The sequence below is a fragment of the Gymnoscopelus microlampas genome (assembly GCF_963454915.1).
Source record: "Gymnoscopelus microlampas genome assembly, chromosome: 21".
Classification (NCBI taxonomy): domain Eukaryota; kingdom Metazoa; phylum Chordata; class Actinopteri; order Myctophiformes; family Myctophidae; genus Gymnoscopelus; species Gymnoscopelus microlampas.
This window is the reverse complement of record NC_139958.1, coordinates 15,819,940-15,845,578: the sequence shown is the minus strand read 5'-3', so window position 1 is coordinate 15,845,578 and position 25,639 is coordinate 15,819,940. Positions and strand designations below refer to the sequence as shown.

Here is a 25,639-nt window from a genome sequence, read left to right as displayed (position 1 = left end):
CTGTGTTCTGGAATGAGTCGTGTATTCCTGTTATGTATTTTTCCCCTCTGTAGCGTTAAGAAAGAGAAACGGCTTCACAAGGACCAGTGTTCCCTTTCTGACTTGCCTCTCTTGTCTTTCTCTCTTCCGTGTCTTAATTTTCCAAGTTGAATGTGTGTCGTCGTCCTCTTCCTCTTGTCCCAACACCTTTGTCACTGAGTGAAGTCCAACTCTGCACGGGTCATGTCTCTTTCCAAGAGCCAAGCATGGAATTACACCAACAACCACTTCTCTGTGTCTCTCTCACGTTCCCCCATATCTGCCCTGTTTCTCCTCTTGTCTTCCTCTGTCTTTCTTTGTGTCTTGTGTGTGTGTGTGTGTGAGGCAGCTCTACACAGCCTGAGGTGGGAGAGAGAGTCTGCTGCATGGCGCTGATCCCAGGTCTCTAGGCATAGCGCTGTATGTTTATTGCTCACCTCTGGAGCCCGATCGATATATCACTCGGGCTGATATATCGGTCATTATTTGACTTTTTGACTTCACATCGGTATCGGCACTTATGCAGCTGGTGATGTCTCGATTTCTAACCACGTTAAACCTTTGTGGGCATGTCATTTTAGGGAAATATTTTCAAAAGTTTTCAAAAACCTTCAAAAATAGCAGATCTACAAGTTGCAATAACGTTGCAGCAATGCATGTTCAATGCATGCAGATCTACAAGCTCACAACGCGTCACATTGCGGTTAAATAAAATAAAGTTCAATTTATGTGTCTGTTCTGTATCTATCAAAAGGTTATGAGAAATGTTGAATGTTCTCTAATAGAAAGTTTAAAATCTAATTGTTTCAAATTAATATATATATATATGTACAGTATATATTTTTTTACAAAATATTAGCCAAAACATCGGCAATTGGGACCTGTTCATCTGTGTTGTCTATGAACAAAACGGCATAATCTGCTACTCATCTACTCTTGTCATTACATGATCACTCCAAAAGAGAGAGGGTCAAAGGCAAGTGATTTCCATTAAATTGGAATGGGAATGAAATGGACACACATTAAGCCAGTGCTCATTGGTATGCAAACAGATCATTGTTTAGCGCAGGGGTCTTCAGCATTTTTCAGCCCAAGGACCCATTAGCTGAGAGAGAGATGAACCAGGGACCCACACTACAAATTGTATAAATTGTGTTGCAGATTGAACTTTTTCATAGATAGCTTCATAGACTTGTGTAGCGTTGTGTTGGATTCATGTTTGTGTATTTTAGTTAACCACTTAAACCCTCAATACTTGAAAATGTGTACGGTACTTGGTCTGTTCTTTTCCCCCCCGCTACATCAGACCTCTTTGACGAAAATAGCCGATCTACAATCTCATAACGCCTTGCAGTGCGAGGCGTTATGAGCTTGTAGATCGGCTATTTTGGGCTATATTCCCCCCCAAAAAAACCTGTACCTATCACACAAAGATTTTGCGGCCCCCTGTAGTAACTCTTGAGGGGTTCCGGACCCCCTGTTGAAGACCCCTGGTTTAGCGTATTGCACTATTTTTTCCTCTGAATGCTGAAATTGACCCCGAAGCCTTGTTCCTCTTCTTCATTTGGAAGCTGAATGCTCATTTAAGCAATCATCTTTATTTTAATCAGTATAAACACGTATTGTTTGGTGCCCAACGGAAGCCCTGACTATCTGATATTAGGAACACATTCCTCTGAGAGCAAAGTGTGCATCCAAGTCTGTAGCACTTTTTATTGGCTTGTTTTGGGGACCACAACAACATAGTTTACATTCTTCGCCACGCTTGGCCCATAACTACCTAGCGACAAGTGCAGCGTTTCTCCGTTTCTCCAAGCTCCACGCAGGCGCTGACAATATATCCCATCACCTAGAATCCCAAGTATCGTGATAACTAGGGATGTCCGATATTGGCTTTTTACCGATGTCCGATATTCCGATATTGTCCAACTCTTAATTTCCGATATCGATATCAACCGATATATGCAGTCTTTTTCACCAAAAGTCAACTAATTGTTACGTAACAACATAAAATATTTAATAAAATAAAATGGCTATAGTATCTAATAAATCTAATATAATACAGTGATATTGTTAAGTTTTCGATTAAGTGAGTCCCGGGACTCACTGGTGGTCATTTGAATGAGTCCCACTACCCACTAATCTTAGATAAGATGTTGGCCTATTTGACAGTACAGAAGCATAATTGCCTTGCTGCATATAACATTAACGAGCGTCAACGAGCACCAGCTGGACACACACACACACACACACACACACACACACACACACACACACACACACACACACCTGCCTTGTGCAGTGCTCTAATTTGAGCAAAAAGCCCTTGAATATAATGGAATATGATCAGGCATTACTGTGATTATGGTAAGCTCACACTTCATATCACACACACCATACAGTAAGAACTCCTGTTCTTACTATATGTAGAAAAACAATACAGATATTTTACGATATTACATTTTTTTGCTAATATCGGCCGCTAATATCGGGAGGCCGATAATATCGGACATCCCTTGTGAAAACTTAAAGAAGCTGTAATAAGCTTTTTTATTGAATAAAAATCAGTTTGGTATAGTAAGTTAATACAAGATAACTAACTAGCTCTTCTATTGAGAGATTGAGATCCTGTAGTCGGGTTGACAAGGGGTATTGCATGAAGGTCAAAATGCAATTCTTCATCTGCTCAAATGGGCTTTCCATTATAGCTGAACAGCAGAAATGTTGGCGCTTGCGCGGAGGGACCAGGGTCCGGATTCCGGGTAGTACATGGATTATGGATTGCAGCTTTAAGACCAACAGTATGTGCTTCATCGTACAACAATAGCGAAACTACTTGATCTACAAGCTCACAACTCACACCACTCAGAGGCCTTGTGGTGAGAGTGCCTCCCTGAGACTGGGAGGTCGGGGTTCAATCCCCAGCCATGTCATAGCAAAGACTATAAAAATGGTACCCAATGCCTCCCTGCTTGGCACTCAGCATCAAGGGTTGGATTGATCCATGGGGGGTACTTGTAAGTACATCAAGCTGCCTCACGCTACAGAAAAAGGAGATAGGCTCCTGACCTATGGGCCACATAAGGCTAATATTTAACAAGTTAAGGTGTGTGACACGTTGTGTGTTTGTAGACCTGCTATTTTTGCTATTACATTTTATTTTTTTTCTTAAACATTTTGAACGATTTTCACCTATAAATGACATGTGCAAAATAAGGACTCCAGGGTTAACGTGGTTAACTAAAGCGCATGACAGCCACAAACGACAAACCAACATGTGCAGTGATATAAAATGCAATAAAAGTGCAGTGTTCTGGTGGTGGGTTGTCCTTTTTCATGCCAGCTGTACCGATGTGTCAAACCTGTGTGAACCCATCAAACGCGCTGCCGATAAATAAAACGCCCTCAAGCTAGAGGCTTTAAGCGTGTTCTTCCCACCCACAGCTGACTGAAGATGGAGCCAGCACCTCCTCGGCAGGAGCAGCAACAGCTTCAGGAGGAGCCTCGGCCTTTCCGGCTTCCCCTACCCCCTCCACCTCCTCCTCCAATAGCCACCTCCACGAACCCCAGGTCCGACGCCCCCGTAGCCTGAGCTCCCCCACTGTCACCTTGTCTGCCCCACTGGAGGTGAGAACCACACCCGCTCTCCCTGCATACAGTAGATACGCTTTCTTCCTTCTTGCTCTGTTTCAATGACAACCCCCCCCCCCCCCCCCACCCATACCTAACTTTTACATTGTGTTGTCGTCTGTCTTCACTGTATAGCAATGTTGTGGTATTCCAGTGGAAAAGGCATTTTAGTAACATTCTCTTGTCTCTTACACTCACTGTTCCTCACTGTTTCAGGTTAGGTCTGGTTTTCTCTCTCTCTGTATCTCTGTATCTCTCTGTATTTCTGTATCTCTCTCTCTGTATCTCTTTCTCTGTATCTCTCTCTCTGTATCTCTCTCTGTATCTCTCTCTCTCTGTGTCTCTCTGTCTGTGTGCATCTCTGTGTGAGTCTCTCTCCCCCTCCATGCAAACGTTACATTTTTTATTTGTCATACCCTTTCTTCTCTTTCATTTACATCTCTCCATCATGAGGATTATTTTCTGCCTCTCCACTCTCTTTGACTGAACTGAAACTACAGTATGCTGTCATGTGAATGAAGAGTAAATCAGATAGATCACAGATGATAATGATTAATCAACAGTCACTGCTTTATCCTGGACATTTGGTGTTGCTATGCTGATTGTAGTGTGAACCCATAACCTTTCTATATGCATTGCAGCCTGCAACTTTAAGCAGTTTGTGAATATGTGTGTGAATAGGTGAATGCAATGCACACTGTAAAATGCATTAAAGGGTCGGCGAGATTAGCAAGGCGCTACATAGATGCAGTCTATTTACCATTTAATCTGTGTAATCGGTAATCATTAAAATCTGTGCCTGCAAGCAGTTTAGAAAGCGTTTACTGCATGTTGTTGTTTTACACCTCCCCATGCAATTAGTTACTTATGTAATATTCTGGCTTCTGATTAGCCACAGGCTGTTATGACTGGACACACCCTGGTCACATAAAGCTACAGGTCAAAGTGCATCTCACTGTTATGGCAGAAGGTTAGAGTTAAGCCTAATTTATACTCCATCATATGATGGAGTACAAATGACTTTTAGGCATAAATGCCAGATATTCAAGCTCTTATCATATATTTTGAGTTAGGTTTATTCTGACACAGACTTGGGTTTTGCAGGTGATGCACATTCCGGATTATCCACACTCAGTTGTGTCTTGATGATGGGGTGGAGTGTATGTGTTAGTTTGTGTGTGTACGGTATGTGTGATTATGTACTGTGAGTGAGAGTGTTTATGTGTGAGCATGTGTGTCTGAGTGTGAATTTTGAGGAAGAAGCCTACATCAGGTCATTGGGGACGGTTTAATTTAAGCTTCTGTCCATGATGTGTCCTGGCCTGGGGCTAAAAATCTTTTATCTCAAGCAGAAGAAAAATGGAAGATGTAATGTAATCAACATCCAGCACAAAGTTGGGAAATTATGATGAAGGCTTTGTAACTAAAACTGGCCTAGTTGTCTAGTTGTCTGCTCTTGCTGCATTTATCACAGAGAACTGAAGAGGCTTTGTAACTGCCAAGGGAACGGACCTCTAAAAAGTTTTAATTAACATTTGTGTGCCTGTGTGCTCGTTGCGTGTGTGCTCAGGATGTTAACAAAAGTTAAGAAGTCCTCTAGAAAAAATTTCTAATTACAAAGTATAACGGGGTGAAGCAGAGTGTTCTGTAAAAAATAATTAGCATGTTCTTTTCTCTTATTAAAAATCAGATAGGCCTATCGCTCAATGGGCAATTATGGCTTAATGAACACTTATTGTGCTGTAGGATCAGTGCAAAGACTTTTGGGTCGTCCTTCGTATTGGGACGTTGATATAATTTGTTTTCAAAGCAGTGGGCATAGTAGCGGCCGCTGTTCTAGTCCCTACATTGAAATAAAATTTCCCCAGACATATCGGTAGGTGGAGATCTCTGATCGTCTGACTACGCAAGACTTGGAACTTGTTTGTGGCTTTTCCAGTTTGCATGCTGTAGTTCAGGTCAAGATCGTTGAAATATTACCTGTTCTCTTGAATGTTCTGTTTGTACTTTGTGACAGCTGTGAATTGTTCCCGAGCTGTCTCTGTTTTGCTGATTTTAAATGCCACAAGTAATTGCACCTGATGCACTAGGAGGTGTGTGAGGAACGTGAAAATAGTTGAATCCCTGTGTTCACTGAGAAGTATAATCTGCAAAAGTGTTTTGTAACCTTATGAAGTCTGCAAAACCTGCCTTCCCATATCCAATTACAAAATAATCCTGCAGTCCTCCTCTGTTCACGGCCGTCTCTGCTGGAGTTATGTTACTGCATTACACAGATCTTGTCTGCTGGAATATCATTTTATTTCTTTGAGCTTATCTTATTTATTTCATTTGGATTCAATTACTTTGTGCGTTAATAATTAAATGCTGGTCTGGAAAAGGATCATTGATATTGTACAGTAACGATCGCTTGTTTGATTGCGTTCACAAGCATATTTTGGGGTCATGTTTAGACTTGAATATACTGGGTACTGGGCACGGGACTATCATATGCCCGAGGCATGGGACTTCTTATGAAGTGAACCCCTGTTGTTATTTGCAGTGTTATGGATTTTAAGCATGGGCTTCAGTTGTGATTGATTGATGAACTGATTTGTACTTTTCAAGCATAGGCTGCAATTTACCTTGTGATTGTTTTGTTTGCTGCTCCATTCACTTCTTGTTTAACTTATTACTGAAAAGGGCTGTGTCTCGGCTCCTGAGCACTTTCTTTTTACTATGTATTTTTGGCTGGCAAAATGTTTAAAATAGCAAATCTACAAGCTCACAACGCGTCACATCGCTTTTGGAAAAAATTAACTCCTGAGCACTTTTACTAGGCCTATGTATTTTTGGCTGGCACAGTTCGCAATTATTTTTTTATTTTATTGCCACTGAATGAGTTGATGATGATGATGATGATGATAATAATAATCATCTTAGCTTAAACTGTTAGATGCTTTGTTCCCAAAATGCCGAAAACAAAACAACATTGGTCTTGAAAGGGGGAAAACACAGAACAGGGATTCAGGAAATCTGGTTGCTTTCATTTTGGTTCTGGGGACAGGTAATGATTTACGTCAACCGCTCCTAAATAACGCTCCCTAGTAATATTACTTTTCCCGATTCGTAACCCGAATTATGTCCGTTTTTTCCCCCCCAGGGGGCCAGTAACATCCAAGTGCGGAGGGCTGTGAAGGACACGGTGTCCAACCCCCAGTCCCCTCAGCCATCCCCCTACAGCTCCCCCAAGTCACAGCACAAGCAGCAGCAAAGCTTCCTCCCTCCGGGCTGGGAAATGAGGATAGCCCCCAATGGAAGACCCTTCTTCATCGACCACAACAGTCGGAACACCACCTGGGTGAGCTATGTACTGTACCACCCTGTGATAACTGGTGCACAGTCAGGTCCAGGTGTTAACCACTTAAGCGCTATAGACTTAGTCGTACGATGAGTAAAATAGCCAATCTACAAGATCACAACGTGTCCGCAATGCGACACATTGCAAGCTTGTAGATGAGCTATTTTCAAAACTTTCGAAAATCTTTGACTATTTTCGCCTATGCCATGCCCAAAGTAGGGAAATTGCTTACATTTTTAAGGATGTAACATAAAACTGAAATAATTTTACAATTGTGCCTGTGAATTTGCCAACTTTTTTTTGGTTCGCCCCTTATTCAGAGTGCATTTAAAAAATATCATAGGTAGTTAGTCAATCTACTGGAATGTTGCGGTGACACCTGGTGGTGGGAAATTGAATGTATCCTTTATAACTCATTAAACCACCAGCTAGCCTCTTAAAAAGCTTAAATCAATTAATGTTCTACTGTGAGGAAAGGGAATTACACTAAGTGCTGCCTATTTGATAAGTAATTTACTGGGGTTGGGGGTGATTGAATTAAAAAGCAAATTCTGCCTTCTAAAACTATAGCAATTGCGTTTTTTTTTGTTCTGCCCCCTTATTTTGTCCTAAATTATTTGCATTTTTTTTATTTTTCCCATTATAGAAAAGTAAAGTCCACTCACTCACTGGATCATACTCCAAACGTGATTTGAATGGATTAACACCAAAGTTGACATTTGGAGCTCAAACAAAAGAAACACTGAACAGAGACACGCCTTCAAATACCTACTGGGCAGGGTCATCCCACAGGTCACCTGACCCAGCAGGCATTCAATGAATCAATGTACCAATCAAACAATATCACAATGCAACAAATGAAATGCTCAGCACAAAAAGTATTGAAATATAAGTAATCTTTTGACATAATGCTATAATAAATAGTGCAAATAGTGCAATGCACAAGAGAAAAAATCACACCCTGTGTGAAGGTAGCGGCGCCTTTGATACATTTTGTCATCGATATGTGTTTATAATGTGTTTATAATGTGTTTATAGCCACGTGTCACGTGAAGCTTGACCAATCACTTTGTTGACGGGTCTGACCAATCAGAGCGTTGACGGGTCTGACCAATCAGAGCGTTGACGGGTCTGACCAATCAGAGCGTTGACGGGTCTGACCAATCAGAGCGTTGACGGGTCTGACCAATCAGAGCGTTGACGGTGAACACGGACAAAGTCAGGTATAGAGCAGGATCCGCTCTATACCTAAAGGTATAGAGCGGCTAGCGCCGCTAAAAATATTCATACATTCATTACAAAGCTCAAATGTACAGTAGCATATAGAAAGGAATATATTTGTTTACCATGTCACAGACCTTGTACCTATGTACAAGGTCTGTGACATGGTAAACAAATATATTCCTTTCTATATTTTATCACAGCAATAAAAGGGCAAAAAGTTATGACCAACTGGCGAACCTGTCAGAAAGCAAAAATAAAATAAAAACGTCAGGCTACTACTTCATGGTTTACGTGATAACGCTCTGCGTTGTCTTGACAACGTCGCAGCTGTCCGAAGGGAATGCAACATGACATGCTTTCAGATGTAAACACACAGCTGTTGTAGATGATAGGAGTTAACTAAACTGTTTTAAACTTTCAACTTTTTTTAAACTTTTCACTATTTCTCTGAGGAAGAGCTAGCAAGCTCGAAACCACACCGTGGTGGTAATCCGTTAAAATTACTTTTTGAGCATGATCCAGTGTGCAGGCTTTATTTTTCTATTTTAGGCTGATCTTCTGTCCGGCTCCTGGGATTTTATCGTTTGTGCATGATTTGTTAACTCCCCTTTTCCCTAAATGGATTTCATTGTTCATTTTCCCCATGCCTTATATTCCATCTCTCTCTCCCTCTCTCACACTCTCTCTCTCTCTCTCACACTCTCTCTCTCTCTGTCTCTCTCTCTCTGTCTCTCTCTCGCTCTCTCTCTCTGTCTCTGTCTCAGGAGGACCCCAGGTTGAAGTATCCAGTCCATATGAGGACTAAGAATTCTATGGAACCCGGTGACCTGGGTCCTCTTCCTGTGAGTAGTACTGTATAGAGCAAACCAACAGGATACTAAAGCATTGACTGACTCATAAAGAACAATATAACATGAAGTAACAAGCACCTTTTCAAAGCTACTCAACTAAAGCATTATCTATTACCTATAGGACAATCAGACTATCAGGCTTATGTGAATTCTATTATATCTTCACTGAGACAATCTCTCAGCAAGGGAATGCATTTTTATTTTCTTTTAACACACTTAACTGATTATTGTACAAAGTGCATAAACCTCAGCTCCTATGGGCAATGTCGATGCTGTTCCACTGCTGAATGATTCAAGGAACACTGTATGCTTTAATTCTGAGTGTGGGAGAGAGGCTGCTTTGTCTAAAAGAGATGCTGAATGAGATAGGGCTATGTGGTCAGAATCTTTATGAAGTATCTGGCGTTCATTTCTGTCCTAATCAGGGGCAAAGGCGGTGGAGGGAGGAAGTGATAGGGACATTTTCTTAGAGAACAGTCTAGGTGCTCAGTCTGCTAAGCTATACTTAGGTGCTGCTCATGGTCTATCTAGTATCCCCCCTACTATGGGGTTCAAGTGGTTAATCCTATCTTATATATCATTGTACGACTGTTATTTTTTTGTGTTTTCGGTTGAAAGTCTGTCATTTTCAGCGAGCGATACGGTTGTGTATAAATTAGCCATTAGCTGAATCAGGTTTTGGATGAATGGCTTCACAGTTCTCACAGGCTTGTATGGTGTGTGCACGTATGTACGTATGTGTTCTTTCTCTCTCTATATATTCTGGGGGATCTTGTGTGCGCTACTTCTTCTTCTCCACCTGGCCATGTCTGTTTGGCAGAACCTACCAGAGGAGGTTGGTTGGCTCCTCCCTCCCTCTGCCTGCCTTCCTGTCTGGTCTGGTCTGGTCCAAATCAAATGCCTGACAACAGCCTTGCACTCTCTCTCTTTCTCATGACTGGCATGGATGGACTGTATCTCTCCTACCTCGTTCATCTCTTTTCTTACTCACTTCCTCCTCCTTTTTGTGTTCCCGCCCCAACACCACCTCTTGTTAAAGACCCCCAAAAGCATTAATATAGAGTTTTAAAACTAAAATCTGGTTTTCAGACCTAGCATTCACTGAAAACAGGTTTGTCACAGGGCATGCAAGTCAGACAGTGTGTAAGGAGGGACATTGATTGATACAAAACAAAAGTGCACATTGAGGAAACTGACTAGTTTGTTGTTTTTGTTGTGGTGCGTTTGGTGGATATTGACTGTGGATACGTATTGATTACCCAAATTCTGGATCTTCAATGCATCATTCAAAGGATATGGAATACTAAATGAAGTCAAAGATTGAGCGAAGAAAAATATACCTTAAATCTCCTTTATGGACATTTTTAGGGGGGAAAAATACTTGGCAACCACATCATAGGACGTGTGACTTGGACTTTAATTGTTATCTCTTGGAGCCCTCACTATCTACCAACCCTCCAGGATTCCTAAGTCTGTACAGTGTCTTAAATGATTGATAGAGTTTAGTCAGGGGAGCTACAGTATGCTGCACATTTATTTGCCATCTGTGCGAGAAAGATGGAGGATTAACTTGAAAGGAGGGTATTGGGGAATGACGATGAGAAGGGATGGTACTGTATCAAAGGAGAGAGAGAGAGAGAGAGAAAGAGAGAGAGGGGTAGGGACGAAGCTTGAAAGCCAGGCAGTCATATGTAAGAGGAAGCAGCTTCCTGTGTGCTGCATGTTGATGGACTCCTTTTGTCTCCCCCCCTATCTTTCTCTGCTCTCCACTTAGTGTATAGTGTACAACATACAGTTAGTTAAAGCACTACACGCACACGCGCACACACACACACACACACACACACACACACACACACACACACACACACACACACACACACACACAAACCTTAGTTGACAAATTGTCCATACCCCCACCCCTTTACTCTCTTTCCAACTGTTCTAACTGCCTGACTGTTGGTGCTGTATGAATGTGTGGCCTGTGACACTGTCTGATTTATACTCCAATGCGTGTTATTGTGGCGCACCAAAAATAGCCGATGTACAAGATCACAATGCATTGCGAGATTGTAGATCAGCTATTTTCGGCACGCAACACCGGCATGCAATGAAGGATTGTGTACTGGCTTGGTGGTGGTGGTTAACCTGGATGTTGTGGTTGGTTGTGTGACCCTGTCTAGCCACATGTATCAGACCTGGCTCAAACAGGAGGCAAAATCCTTCCTCTTTCTTTCAATAGTTTGAGTTTTTGGACCATTTCATGGTCAGGCAAACTCATATCAAGCATAAATAAAAAATAAATGGTTGGATCTAGGATACTATTTGAGCATGGCCTGGTCATTAGTACTGTTTGATGTTGAACCTGTTGTTCATCCCACTCTTTTTCTAATGTCTTTCTTTTTTTTTCTTTAGCCTGGATGGGAAGAACGGATTCACACAGATGGACGCACCTTCTATATCGATCACAGTAAGGCTTTTCGTTACCACATTCATGTTACATGTCCTCTTATACAATAATCGAATCACTGTTGTTGTTTTTTTGGTTGTATTTTAATTTCTTCTTTTTATGCCTCCTCCAGCGAAAGCCGTCACCGTAGGCATTATGTTAACACATTGGGTGCCAGAGGTTTATTAAAATATTATACGTTGAGTGCCTGCATTTCTTCCATCCACTTGCGTTATACGTTTCGTGCTGTAGAAACCCCGACGCGGAAGTGCATGTAAACAAAGTGTGCGTGCGAGACAGCGGAGGGTCCCGACTAACGCCTGGAACAATAATATTTCCAACGCGATCCTCCATTGCAGCGTGATCGCAAACGGCTCGTTTTCACCACGTTAAAAAGAAATGGAGATATTAAGCTTTTAATAACATTGGGAACGCCGACCGGAAGGATTTTTGACATGGAGCCACATCCAGCCTCTTCTTCTCAGAAACTCCTTGGGTGATCCCAAAGTTTCGTTTTAGCGCTCCACGTGGGCCCCTCGTATAAAAAATAGAATTGGGTCAATAACGGTCCGGACCGTTTTCGGCACTTCTCGTTTGTATCCTCAAAAACGGTCCGGATCGTTTATGGCACTCGATGTGTTAACTCATATACTGCCTAGAACGACTAAAACGACTTCTGTCCATAAGCCATGCCTGCCAAGAACGACTAAAACGACTTTTTAAAAAAATTCAAAAAATTTTTTTTTTTGACCCAAAGACCAAGGAGATATGATTTTTCGAAGATATAGACTCCCATCCACTTCCTTGTTAACTTAAAACTTAAAAATTCTGTATCTCGGCTCCTGAGTACTTTTTTTTTTCAATGAAAAATCTTGGCGGTGTTCAAACAGGCCAGAAATAATTCTGGCAGTGAATGAGTTAATAGTCATTCATTATGTATGTACGTACATACATCCCAACCCCTTGAACGCGATATCTCAGGAACAGACATATGACACATATGACACAGATTTGTGCATTTATGGATAGAAGATGGATGTATACGCAACTGTTTGGGGGAGGCATACACCCGCAATGGGGCATTTCTAGTTTTATTTTTTATGTGTTTTATAAATGTTTTCACTCTCAGTGACTACAAAGAACATCATGTACAGTATTAGAGAACTGTGTCTGACAGTAGAACAGACGTTGAGTGATCAGGTGTCTGAACATTAGACTGATCATGGTTCTGAGATTTCATTGTGTGGACGGCGGATGTATTGGTGCAGTATCACTTCACAAGGTATAAACATGCACAGAGGATGGTAGTACGGTAGTGATAATAATATAGAGGGAAAGGGAACAAATGGAGGAACCAGGGCTGTGCCAGTAGGTGACCACATGATTACAACGTCCCCGGTTTGATTCTGGCTGGAGACCTGTGTTGCATGCTTTCCCTTCTCTCTCTGCCCTCACTTTCATTTTCTCTCTACTATATATAAAAAAATGGTCTGAAATAATATATTTATACAGTATAGTATTAAAAAAACAGCTTAAGCTCTATATACTTTGTCATGCAATGAATAGTGAAAATAGCCGATCTACAAGCTCATGGCGCTCCACATCGTAAATTTCTTGAAATGTTTTGATAATTGTTGAACCTTTTCACCTATGGTGACGTGCCCAAAATAGGGATGCCAGGGTTAATGTTGTTATATTTGTTGTTTCATATGATTTGTGTTTGTTTCGTTCAGACACAAAGAACACACAGTGGGAGGACCCTCGTCTTCAGAGTCCAGCCATCACAGGACCTGTGAGTATTTATGTCTTCCTGTACTGCACGTTGCTACTGCGTTGATATAGTTATAGTACATACATGTTAAACCACGAGCCCTTCTCATAACGTACAGTAGCTGTTGCAACGTCTCGCACACCAGTGTCGGCCTCAATGTATGTCCCCACTAATGTTTCTACGCACACACAGATAACGTCACTTTGTCACTGCAGTTATCACTTAACATGCTAACACCTTTGTGTAAATTATGTGTGCCTCTTCACAGATACTCCCCCACTGTAGATCACAGCTAAACTTTTGTCAACATTACATATCGTCGCTATCATGCAGAAACCTTGCACCTCCATAGTTCATTTTTGTAATGTTTTTGTACATAAATTAATGCCTTATTTTATAATTTGTCGTATGACGTAGCAAAGTAGCAAACATCTTTTTTTTTGCAAGTGTTCACCTTTAATAACCAAAATAAGGATGCCAGGTTGAAAGTGGTTAATTCTGTCTCTGGGCTTTATAAATATTTATTTAACCAATATAAAGTATTGATAAGAGCTTGTGACTAAATAACTACATTGGATCCATTGGAACACAGGTTCTTTTTTCAATTTCCGGATAAGTAATGTTTTGGACATGCATACATCTGCCCGACAGTGACGATACGCAAGAACATTTGCTTTGCATAGCGATTGACTTCAGATTGTTTAGTTCTCTACAGCAGTGGTTCTGAAGCTTTTCAGGTCCATATGGTTCCATTTGTACACTCTTTGAAGTTACAGACTCGTAAGGGTCCATTTGGTTTGTAACTATTGATCATTTAGTTGGGGACCCCCAAGCACCCCTGGGAGTTCCCTGGACCCTACGCTGAGAACCACCGCTTTTCATCATCATGTACTTTCGGTAAAGGACATTCATCTTGTCAATCTTTTGATGTGTGTTTGTCGTTTGCTACCTGTGCAGGCTGTGCCCTACTCCAGAGAGTTCAAACAGAAATATGACTACTTCAGGAAGAAATTGAAGAAACCGGTATGTTATAATTCTCTCTTTCAGTGTGCTACGGTATGTCTTTTTACGCAACATTGATAATTCAAACCTAAACTGACCCTGATGAGATCACTTAAATTAATACTGTTAACCCTCACCTCAGTCTTAACTCTCTGTGATTTGGCCATTATCTGTGTGTTTGCTATTCAGCCTTTATATATTATAGATATTGATCCTCGCTCATGGTCAGGTCTAGAATTACACTGTACTTCTCTCAGTGGTAGGTTTTATATACTGGAAAATCACCGTGGGAGTAGAATTAATAGGGGTGTATAAGCTGAGAAGACTTTGTCTGGTCCTGTTTTCAGCGTCTGTTATCTAGTTTTATGTACACTTGGCTCTGCAGGAGGCTAGTCGTCTATAAGAGGGTCGTGTGCTTGCGTCTGTGTGCTTGTGTGCCAGGTCAGAGCTAATCTCACAAACTGCTGGACCGATCAGCACCATATTTCTTGTGCACACTGCCAGTATTTTTCATGTTTTATACTTTTTGAAGTAATGAACTTAACATTTTATAATGATAGGCAATGGGACATGGATCTTTTTATATATTTGATGTATCTATTTAAGTCCTAATATATTTTTCTTTTAATTTGTTAGTGAAAATAACCGATCTACAAGCTGGCAGAATGTTGCAATGTAATGAAAGATTTTTGAAAGATTTAGCCTATAATAACATGCCCAAAATAGTGACACCAGGTTGGATGCAATGTTTCTTTATGTACATGTAAACGTGTGTTTCCTTTGTGTGCCATGTCCAGGCGGACATACCCAACCGCTTTGAGATGAAGCTGCATAGGAACAACATCTTTGAGGAGTCATACCGTCGCATCATGTCGCTTAAGAGGCCAGACATCCTGAAGGCGCGGCTCTGGATCGAGTTTGAGTCGGAGAAGGGCTTGGACTATGGCGGCGTGGCCAGAGAGTGGTTCTTTCTGTTGTCCAAAGAGATGTTCAATCCTTATTATGGCCTCTTTGAATATTCCGCCACGTAAGTGTGTGCTTATATTATGTGTACACTTAACCCATTAAGACCTGGAACTGTGTCATTTTTAGATTTGAGCTAAAAAGCATTATTTTGCACTTTGGGCTATTCAAAAATAGCAGATATACAAGCTCATAGCGCGGCACCGAGTGCCGCGCTACGAGCTTGTAGATCTGCTATTTTTGAAAATTTGTGAAAATGTGTGCAAATCCTTGAATATATGTTTTTTTTAAAGCGAACATTTTTAACTCAAATCGTTGCTTCTGGGGGTTCCCTGGAACAAAATATTTTGATGGGGGTCCGCGGCCAAATACTTATCATTTTGGGGGTCCTTGACATGAGAAAGATTGAGCACCACTGATATAGAAACATAAGTTTTTCAGAAAACTGTTGAGATTTAGGAGACATGTAGAATCGGCTTCAGGTCTCAATGGGTTAATCAATGGTTCAGGGACCACCAGAGGGCCAAATGGACCCTTACTGGTCTGTAACGAGAGAGAGAGAGAGAGAGAGAGCGCGTACAAATGGAACCAAATGGACCCTTACTGTTCCATTTGGTTCCACTTTCAGAGCTAAATGAACTCAGAGGATTTTACAGTGTAGATTTGAGTCCAAGAGATATCTAATCTAACCTGTGAAAGCACACTTTTACGGGTCCTCTTCACACTGTAGTTTATTGTAGTGAATAAAACCAATCTGTATGTTAATACAATATAACTAGCAGAGGTTTGTATGTGGTCGCCCTACTCCTCCATCGAGTCATTTAGACCCTGGTGTTGGGTGGACACCTACCGGTTGACAAGTAGTGCTGCCTGAAGCTCAAAGAGATTAGTATCTCCCCTGACCAAATGGGCTTTCCCTCTCTGCTCAGCAGTCGGAATTTCATTGCTCGTGAGGGAGTTCAAGTCCCGGGTACGACATACTGTAAATCTTACGGATTGCAGCTTTAAAATTACACTGGATTTTACTGTGTACGTTAAGATGTTTGTGACAGGACCAGCCTGTTCTGTTCCTAGAAGTCCAGTTATACTGTAGTTTCCTGCTGCTTTGATTAGCGTTTCCTTTTCCTCTCATTCAGTTCGACAGGCATCCGGAAGCATTACAAATGTTTCCCATTTCCACTCCTACAATAATGAAAATGACATTCCTTTCTTATGCCCTTCACACACTCCTAAACATCATATCATTGAGCTGTTCTGTGTAGTCATTTGAAGTGACACATTTGCCATTATAGTTGGAGCTCCTATAATCATTAACTATTTAAGGCCTAACATGAGAAAATAGCCGATCTACAAGCTCACAACATGTTGCATCATGGCACAATGTGAGCTTGTAGATCAGCTATCGCCGTACGACGAAGTGCAAATCAGGCTGAAGTGGTAAATTTCCGTTGTGAACAACAAGTCACTTCTGCTGTGTCCTTGTGTCTTTCCAGAGACAACTACACTCTCCAGATCAACCCCAACTCTGGGCTATGCAATGAGGACCACCTCTCTTATTTCAAGTTCATTGGCCGTGTAGCAGGCATGGCCGTGTTCCATGGGAAACTGTTGGATGGTAAGGTTCAGTTGACTGGCTTGTTACAGTATATGAATGTATGGCAATATCCTACCTGTTAATATAACCAACTACCACTTAGCTCTACTATACATGCATATTACACTAGATGTGCCACAAGAGGCCGTTATACTGTATGTAGTCCCTAAAGCAATAACATTGCTGATGCAATGCATGGTTCTGTATCGAGCCATGGTTGCATGGAACTCGCTGCCAGAACAGATTGCTAAAGAAAAAACAAAATCAAGCTTTAAAATACAATTGAAAAAACATCTAGCAGCTCAAAGGTTGTAAGATACACTTTTTGTACAGGTCATATGTCAAGATAGGTAAATGTACGTGTGTATGTGTATGAACAAATGTTCGATGGGACAATTTATTGGTAAGCTTAGTGGTATTGATTTACAATTTAGGCATTTACAGTACCAGACACTCTTATCCAGATCAGAGTAAATGGCATGAACCCTAGTCAAAAAACAACAGGGTAAATTGTCACATGAATCCAAAGAGTCCAAAGAAAAACAATTAAGTGCTACAAAGTAACAAGTATACCAGGCTAACATAAAACCTACAGCAGTATCTGTACGGCATGCTACCTAAATGAAATTGGAAAAACTAAATAGATCTGCATAGTATAGCTAGCATCTATCGACTAATAAACATCCTGTGTTACTTGCATCGAGACCAAAATTGGAACTATGCCCACTATCTCTCACAATTATGGTAAAACATTACATTTTAATTGAGCCTTGTATTTTTGTCTATTTGTGCATAGGATTCTTCATTCGACCGTTCTACAAGATGATGCTGGGGAAACAAATCTCTCTCAACGACATGGAGTCTGTGGTACGATCTCACTGCCACAACAAAACAACCTTGTAACCCCATTAACCCTGTCATTATAGGTGAAGATTTGCAAAAAATCTACAAGCTCACAACGTGTTGCATCCTGACGCATTGTGAACTTGTAGATCGACTAAGTACATAGGGCTTAACCACTTGAACCCCAGCATCCATATTCTGGGAGAAAATAACCAAAAGTAGCAGATTTACAGTTGTGACTCGTGAGGTCGTTGTGAGCGGCTATCGGCTATTTTTAACAGATTTGGTGTAGACGGGGAAAAAAGCAGTCCAAGTACAACTTAGGTCCAGGTTACTAAGTCTAGAGGGTTTACAGTAAGTGGTTAAGAGTGTAGGCATTTTTATCAGATCTGACATGCGGTCAGATCTGCGTGTAATCATCTGAATCTGCATAATTGACTTATCATCAAAGACAAGAATGAGAACTTTTGATCTGTTTTTGATTATGTCTCTTGTATGTTTTCTGTATGTCTCCCACCATGTGTTCTGTCCCTATAGGACAGTGAGTACTATAACTCTCTGAAGTGGATCTTGGAGAACGACCCTACAGAGCTGGACCTGAGGTTCTGCATCGATGAGGACAACTTTGGACAGGTAACCACTATTCACATCACATCACGCAAACACACATCACATCAATATTGAGTTTATTTAGCCTGGAAACCAGACAGATAAATAAATAAGCTAAAATAAATTGCCCTGGGCAGATTGGTCTGGCACTCCTCGGTATACATTTAGCTCACCCCAGAGTTGTGGGTGACCAATCAGAGCCCACTATTCATAGTGGGGAAATGTTTTGCTGGGACATTTGAATCTGTTTGTAACCTCCCCTTGGAAATGAATCTTCCACACCGAAGATATATCACTACGTAGAGTCTGGTCATGCCAGGCCAGAGTTTATTATCTCAGGTTATAATTCATATATTTTTTTAATACCATCAACAGAAGAACTGAATGTTTTAGAAACCTCATTCTGCAGCATCTTTGGTGTCCTTTCTATTGTATGTATGTATGTATGTATGTATGTATGTATGTATGTATGTATGTATGTATGTATGTATGTATGTATGTATGTATGTATGTATGTATGTATGTATGTATGTATGTATGTATGTATGTATGTATGTATGTATGTATGTATGTATGTATGTATGTATCTTTCATAGACACACCAGGTGGATTTCTTATTGTATGTATCCTTCATAGACATACCAGGTGGACCTAAAACCCAGTGGCTCAGACATGGTCGTCACCAATAACAACAAGAACGAATATATTGAGTAAGAACATTATACAACTTTTTTTGCACTTTACTGGTTTTCAACACTTTTAAGAAAGCATTAACGCATTAAAACTGGGAAAGCATCTGTGTCATTTTAGATTTTAGCTATATACAGTATTGCACATTGGTTGGCTATTCAAAAATAGCCGATATACAAGCTCATAGCGCGTCACTTTGTGTCACGCTATGAGCTTGTAGATCTGCTATTTTGGAAAAATGTTGAACATTTGTGACAAATCTTTGAATATATATGTATTTTTAAGCGAACATTTTTAACTCATATCTTTGCTTCTGGGGGTCACTAGAACAACATATTTTGTGATGGGGGTCCGCGGCCAAATACATAAAATCTTGGGGGTCCTTGACATGAAAAAGTTTGAGAACCACTGATATAGAAACATACGTTTTTCAGAAAACTGTTGGGATTGAGAAGTTATGTAGAATCGGCCTCAGGTCTTAATGGGTTAATGAATCGATAAAAAAACCAATGCCACACATTTTCTTTGGTTTGCTATATGTATACTATACATATAAATGTATCTCTCTAACAGCCTGGTCATTCAGTGGAGGTTTGTCAACCGTGTGCAGAAGCAGATGAATGCGTTTTTGGAGGTAAGTGCAGTAATGTCAATCACCTCATGGGGGCAGCATGACAATAGACTTAACCAATGCTAGCAGCCACAGCTGTCGGTGTAATCAAAATGTTCAGGGTCCACCAACCCTCTATGTTGAAGTATGTTGTATTTCCCCTTCTGTGAATATTTGTAATATGTGTCTACAACCATGCGTAGATCTAACCTCAAACATTCTAACCTCAAACATTCAAATTGTATTGTCTTAGAATTAAAACAAGTTTGACTATTAAAAATGTCATATATAATGTCATGTATAATTTGGCTAAAACAATGTTAATGTTCATTTGCTTTTCAGGGCTTCACCGAGCTCATTCTCATCGATCTGATCAAGATCTTTGACGAAAACGAGTTGGAGGTATGGAATACAGAATCAACCCGCTCTACTCTTCCGTTCTCATATTATAAGCAAGCATACTGTAGAAGTGTCTATGCTAACAAGTACATTTATTCAAGTTATTTGTCCTTACTATACTATGAAGACAGATTGACATAGTTTATGCATGTTGGAGGCTGTGTCTTACACTGATCTACAAATCACTTCCCAGCCAAATGAAACCTCCTTTGATTATGTGTAGATTAGTAAAGCAAGCAGAGCTGACCCAGCCAGCAAACCTGCGGTCATTCTAGAGTAGACCAATACGCTTAATGTCACTGCGCTCGTGTGTTCTGCCAAATGTCTTTTCATCTAAGCTTATTTACAAACGTTTTCGTCTATGTGTAAATTAACATTAAGAGCTTCTGTGTTTAACCACTTTTAACCTGGCATCCCTATTTTGGGCATGACAAAAATATTTTCAGAATAGCAGATCTACAAACTCAAAGGAGTGTGGGATCATTTCTCACAACATGTCACACTGCAATTGGTTGTGAACTTGTAGATTGGCTATTTCTGCGTCCATTGAAGCATATAGGGTTTAAGTGGTTTGACCCCTCCCTGTCTGAACGGGATTATTCTCTGTGTTTTGTGTATTTGTGTGTTCCTATGTGTGTGAAGCTGCTGATGTGTGGCCTGGGTGACGTCGACGTCAATGATTGGAGGCAACACACTGTTTATAAGAATGGCTACTGTCCCAATCACCCTGTCATACAGTGGTTCTGGAAGGTAAATATGTTGTGTGTGTGCACTCTACACATGCCAAAGTACAAAGTAATGCTCACACACCCGGTTACGCATGTACTGTACTCGTGCACTCACGTGCACACAACATAACCCGAGCCTATAGCAGTTTAGTGTGTGTGTGTGTGTGTGTGTGTGTGTGTGTGTGTGTGTGTGTGAGCTGTGTGTCAGAGCTCTATGATCAGAACATAAGACCTTAATGTCTAACCGGAAATCAATTTTGTCAAATTCATAAGATAAGTCTGCACATAAAGGAAACCTTAAATTTTCTCCCAAGATGGAGTGGGATTTTGACAAAACAGCACATGAAAGCTGTATAGTGTACTTTGAAACAGAAATAATGGGTCTAGAATAGTCACATCACCCTTACCCCCCATCAGGCCAGTGACAGGTTCTCTGGCCTAATCTTTTGAAGATCAAAGTCTGTTTGGATGAACCAGTGTGTTTGCTCTGATGAAAGAGACTAGAGTAGCACTTGCCCTGGTTATCAGCTGTCTGGAGCTTGGTTCAGCACGCGCGCACACACACACACACACACACACACACACACACACACACACACACACACACACACACACACACACACACACACACACACACACACACACACACACACACACACACACACACACACACACACACACACACACACACACACACACACACACAGAGTACGTTCACACACACACAGTACGTTCACACACACATAAACAGGGTCATGCGGGCTGATTGAGCGGACTAATTTAAACGACATCTGTTTGTTCATACAGGCCTGGTTTCAGGCCTCAGACAAAGCCTCAGGAAATCCATCATTGTACTACTGCAGTTGTTTATGTCCTTTTATAAGAAGAAAGAGTTGCTTATATAATGTTCTTGTTTGATTATTGCTGACACATTTTGCTGACACATCTGCTCAGGTTGTCCTGTTGATGGATGCCGAGAAGAGGATCCGTCTGCTTCAGTTTGTTACAGGAACATCCAGAGTCCCCATGAATGGCTTTGCTGAACTTTACGGTACGTATTCTTACCAAAGAATTATAATTTAATATGTTTATTTTAAGACACTTAATAGTATTTTATTTTATGTTTTAATTGTCTGACCAAATTCAGTAATATTAGAGAAAACAAACATGTTTTAGTCACTGATGTTGTCAGCCAGGAATTTGTTTTAGTCCCTTTAAAATCAATGCCTGTTTTTGTTAATGATATGATCTATCTCTCCAAGGTTCGAATGGACCGCAGCTGTTTACCATTGAGCAGTGGGGGACCCCAGATAAATTGCCAAGAGCCCACACATGGTATGTACCAACCATGCATTCATGCGTGCACACACATGCATGCGCATACACATACACATACACATAGTACACACACACACACACACACACACACACACACTGAAAATGAATCGTACTGTAATGCGCCAGTGCTGCCTCCAACGCCCCAAACCTAACGCATCCGATCGCATCTAATATTTCCTCATTTCAGTTTCAACCGTCTGGACCTGCCCACCTATGAGTCCTTCGAGGACCTGAGAGAGAAGCTCCTCATGGCTGTAGAGAACGCCCAGGGTTTCGAAGGGGTCGATTAAAAAAAGGACCAAAAAAAAAAAAAACACGGCTGCATCAAAAACAGCACAGTCACAGGAACGGTCACCACACTGCCATTTTACAGTGGCTGTAGCAGTTCCGTGCCAGCATGTTGTACTGTATGCCTGTGAGCGCTGGGTTGAGACTGTCAAGTGACTCGTCGAGCCAATAACCCTACATCTTCTATCTCGTCCTTGTACTGTACGTCGCTCACTCTTTGCAGGTGCTTGGGATGGGATAGGATGGTATGGGTGGGGATGGGATGGGGAAAGGGGATAGTTGCACCATAGAATGCTGAATTCTATTTACTACACAGGCATGATTTACTAATGATTACAACTGCCCACTGTATGCCTCGTCTTTCCCCTCTCCCTGTGAAAATCTGCAGTGCTGGAAAAAACACTAATAACATTTCAATAGATCCTTTATGTACATTGTTTAGCTCTGTATTTTCGCACCCTTCTCTGTAAGGGTCTTAGCATGGCCTTAAGCCCGATCTATATTTAGTTTCGCGCTGGTGTCTTATGTAGAAAATAACCAATCTGCAACGCATTGTGAGCTTGTAGATGGGATATCTTTCGGCGTGCGACACCACACTCAACAAAGTATAAATCAAGCCTTAACGTGGCTTTTACATGCACTATTTTCTCCCTAAGGAAACAGTAACGGCACTACGATCACGCCTCTCAGATCCTCACACCGGATTACCTTAGGAATGTTAGCCAATCACAGATCAGGAGATCTGACACAACCTTTCAGTAACGCCACCATTGTGTGATCCTTCAACTCAGTGATCACCATTACAGCCTGTTGTTGTAGAATAACGATTCGTTGGGACGGACTGAAAAATGAGGAAATGTATCAAATGATGGTTTGATAATCTTCTATTAAAAGACAACAAGGAAAAGGATTTCTTTTCTCTCTTTTCATTTTAAAGATTTTTTTATCAATGTTATCGTTCTTACAGGAAATGATGATGAGATGTATTTGTACTGATGAATACTGTTGTTTACTATTTGGACATTTCTATATGGAATGTGTGGAGTGTAAATCTGGCCAATTTGGGAAATGATTAATCCATATCATTTGTCATGGTGATAGAAAATGTGTTGAATAAAATGGTTATCGTAGAGCTATGAAAGCGGCATGATAATGTATCTTGTGTTTGCTTTGATTGCTTAGTAATTGGAAGTGTAATCTCCCTCTGGGTCTGCAGTTTGGGGAGGGGAAGAATTCAATGGGGATAGGTTGTCTGAGACACAAGGAGATATGCGTCACAGTGATTATATTAATATTGTTATGCTTATCCCTGTTCATAATGCTGTAAATTCTCATAAAAAAATTGAAATTCTTTTCATGATATATAAACATGTATGTACCGTACTACATCTAACAGAAGTATTAATGATGCACAACGATGATGAACATACAAAAGATTAAGCGTGTGTGCGTGCGTGCGTGTGTGTGTGTGTGTGTGTGTGTGCGTGCGTGCGTGCGTGCGTTTGCGAGAAAAGCTGTGATTGCCACTGAATATAAAGCAGCACGTTTCTTACAGATGAAAAAGAAAATCCTTTTTTAATGTTCATTTTCCTCCCCTTTTTCTAACACCATTGAACCTAAAGGGCACTTTATAGATCACTTTAAGGTCATGTCGCCTGTCTCATGTCTTCTAACTTGAATGTGATTTTGTTTTATTTTTATTTTTCATTCAGAGCACTTACTTGGTGCAATATAAATAGTTTGTAATACCTAATTTATGCTCTGTTGCATGACGGTGTCGTACTCTGAAAATGGCAGATCTACAAGCCACAGTGTGTCGCATCAGTGGGACATTGTAGCTCCGATGCGTGACACCGTCGTACGATAAAGTATAAATAGTCTGTAAATCTGGGTTGCTGCTAAGGTAGAAAACATTGACCGCTGTGAAGCTGAGACTTCTTGGTATTCTCTTTCTTTCCTTCTTTCTTTCTCTTCCTTGTTCTGTTTATTTTCTCTGACACCCCCCCCCGCCACCACCACCACCACCCAAGCTGGCTCAGTATAGATTTGTCCTTCTTTTATATGGGGTGTTTTTTTTATTATTATTATTAATGGTGGGAAATATCACTTTTGAAAGATTCCACTACTTGCAAGTATTCGTGATTCAACTTGGGTCAAATAAAAATGAAACGTAGAACTTCTCAGGTTGTGTTTTTGTTGCGTTGATCTGCGTGGAAAGGTAATTGTAGAGACTGCTATAAATGAATCTATTAAAAGTGTGCTATAGAGGCTAAGTGTGTCTAGTTCAAACAAATTCAATGTCTTGTGTTTTATATAAGCTGATAAGCCTGCCCAGCATTGCCAGTGTTACTGTTAAACTTTTGGTACCCCCCAAAAGGGGGCGCTTTATTGCATGGGTGAAATAGGCTCTCCTATCACTCTCTCTCGCTGATTGAGCTCTTGTTTGATTTCACACACAACAGAAACGTTGCCTAACAACACTGATTTGTGCTGACGACAACCATTGCTTAACAATGGTGATTTCCGATGATGACAACCATTGCCTAACAATAGTGATTTATGCTTTCAGTACCATGACGACAACTTTAACTTTATAGAATAGATTAAACAGATAGTGTTTTCACACACTTGGACCCTTTCATCCCCTGAAGTGGACTCAGACCATGACTTGGCAATGTTATGTGCAAATGTAAACACTCCAAAAGAACTCAGACCCCACTGTAGTGACTAAGTGAACACGGTTCACTTAGTCCGCGTTGAGGTTCACTTAAAACACAAACCGCTCCAGGGTCACTTTGCCATTTGTCATTGTATTTTAACCTTGTGTGAAACCTGCCACACAACTGAAACGACACCAAGGTGCTAATGAACAGAAATGGTAGAACCCAAGAAAAATGTGTGTGGACTAAACAAAATTAAAAACACACAAAGTACATGTTTTGGTTTCTGCATACAAATTAGTAGTATGATGATGTGGTAGGCCAGTATTACTCCAGGTACAAAGAAGTACAGTAGACTGCCTTTGCTATGGCCTACAACACATGACATTTAACACTTGAAATTAACACTAATGAATTGTATAAATTAAGTCATTATAAGCATACTTTTTGTGTTTACAGTGTATGGAAATACACACAGTATAGGCCTACATACAGTGTTTCATTTCATCCTCATTAGACGTTCTTGAGACTATCAGCATATTGTACTCCTGAAAATGAAGTTTATTTTAAAACAAAAGTTTAACTTCATTTTCACTTTTAGAGCTATTCAATGACCACTTTACTCTTGTCTT

General features: G+C 40.7%; 1 protein-coding gene across 6 annotated transcripts in view; it reads left to right on the top strand.

The window, feature by feature from the left end:
- Positions 1–24,527, top strand: part of nedd4l (NEDD4 like E3 ubiquitin protein ligase) — a 62,206-nt gene extending 37,679 nt beyond the window's left edge. For all 6 annotated transcript variants that reach the window (XM_084047907.1, XM_084047906.1, XM_084047905.1 and 3 more), the window contains 17 exons: positions 3,463–3,645; positions 6,791–6,988; positions 8,977–9,054; positions 11,479–11,533; positions 13,246–13,304; positions 14,241–14,306; positions 15,083–15,312; positions 16,742–16,863; positions 17,639–17,709; positions 18,223–18,318; positions 18,931–19,004; positions 19,558–19,618; positions 19,937–19,996; positions 20,636–20,743; positions 21,676–21,772; positions 21,984–22,056; positions 22,247–24,527. In XM_084047907.1, coding sequence (XP_083904033.1) covers positions 3,463–3,645; positions 6,791–6,988; positions 8,977–9,054; positions 11,479–11,533; positions 13,246–13,304; positions 14,241–14,306; positions 15,083–15,312; positions 16,742–16,863; positions 17,639–17,709; positions 18,223–18,318; positions 18,931–19,004; positions 19,558–19,618; positions 19,937–19,996; positions 20,636–20,743; positions 21,676–21,772; positions 21,984–22,056; positions 22,247–22,349 — 1,734 coding nt within the window. In that variant the 3' untranslated portion in view covers positions 22,350–24,527. The remainder of the gene's footprint in view (positions 1–3,462; positions 3,646–6,790; positions 6,989–8,976; positions 9,055–11,478; positions 11,534–13,245; positions 13,305–14,240; positions 14,307–15,082; positions 15,313–16,741; positions 16,864–17,638; positions 17,710–18,222; positions 18,319–18,930; positions 19,005–19,557; positions 19,619–19,936; positions 19,997–20,635; positions 20,744–21,675; positions 21,773–21,983; positions 22,057–22,246) is intronic.
- Positions 24,528–25,639: the final 1,112 nt, after the last annotated feature.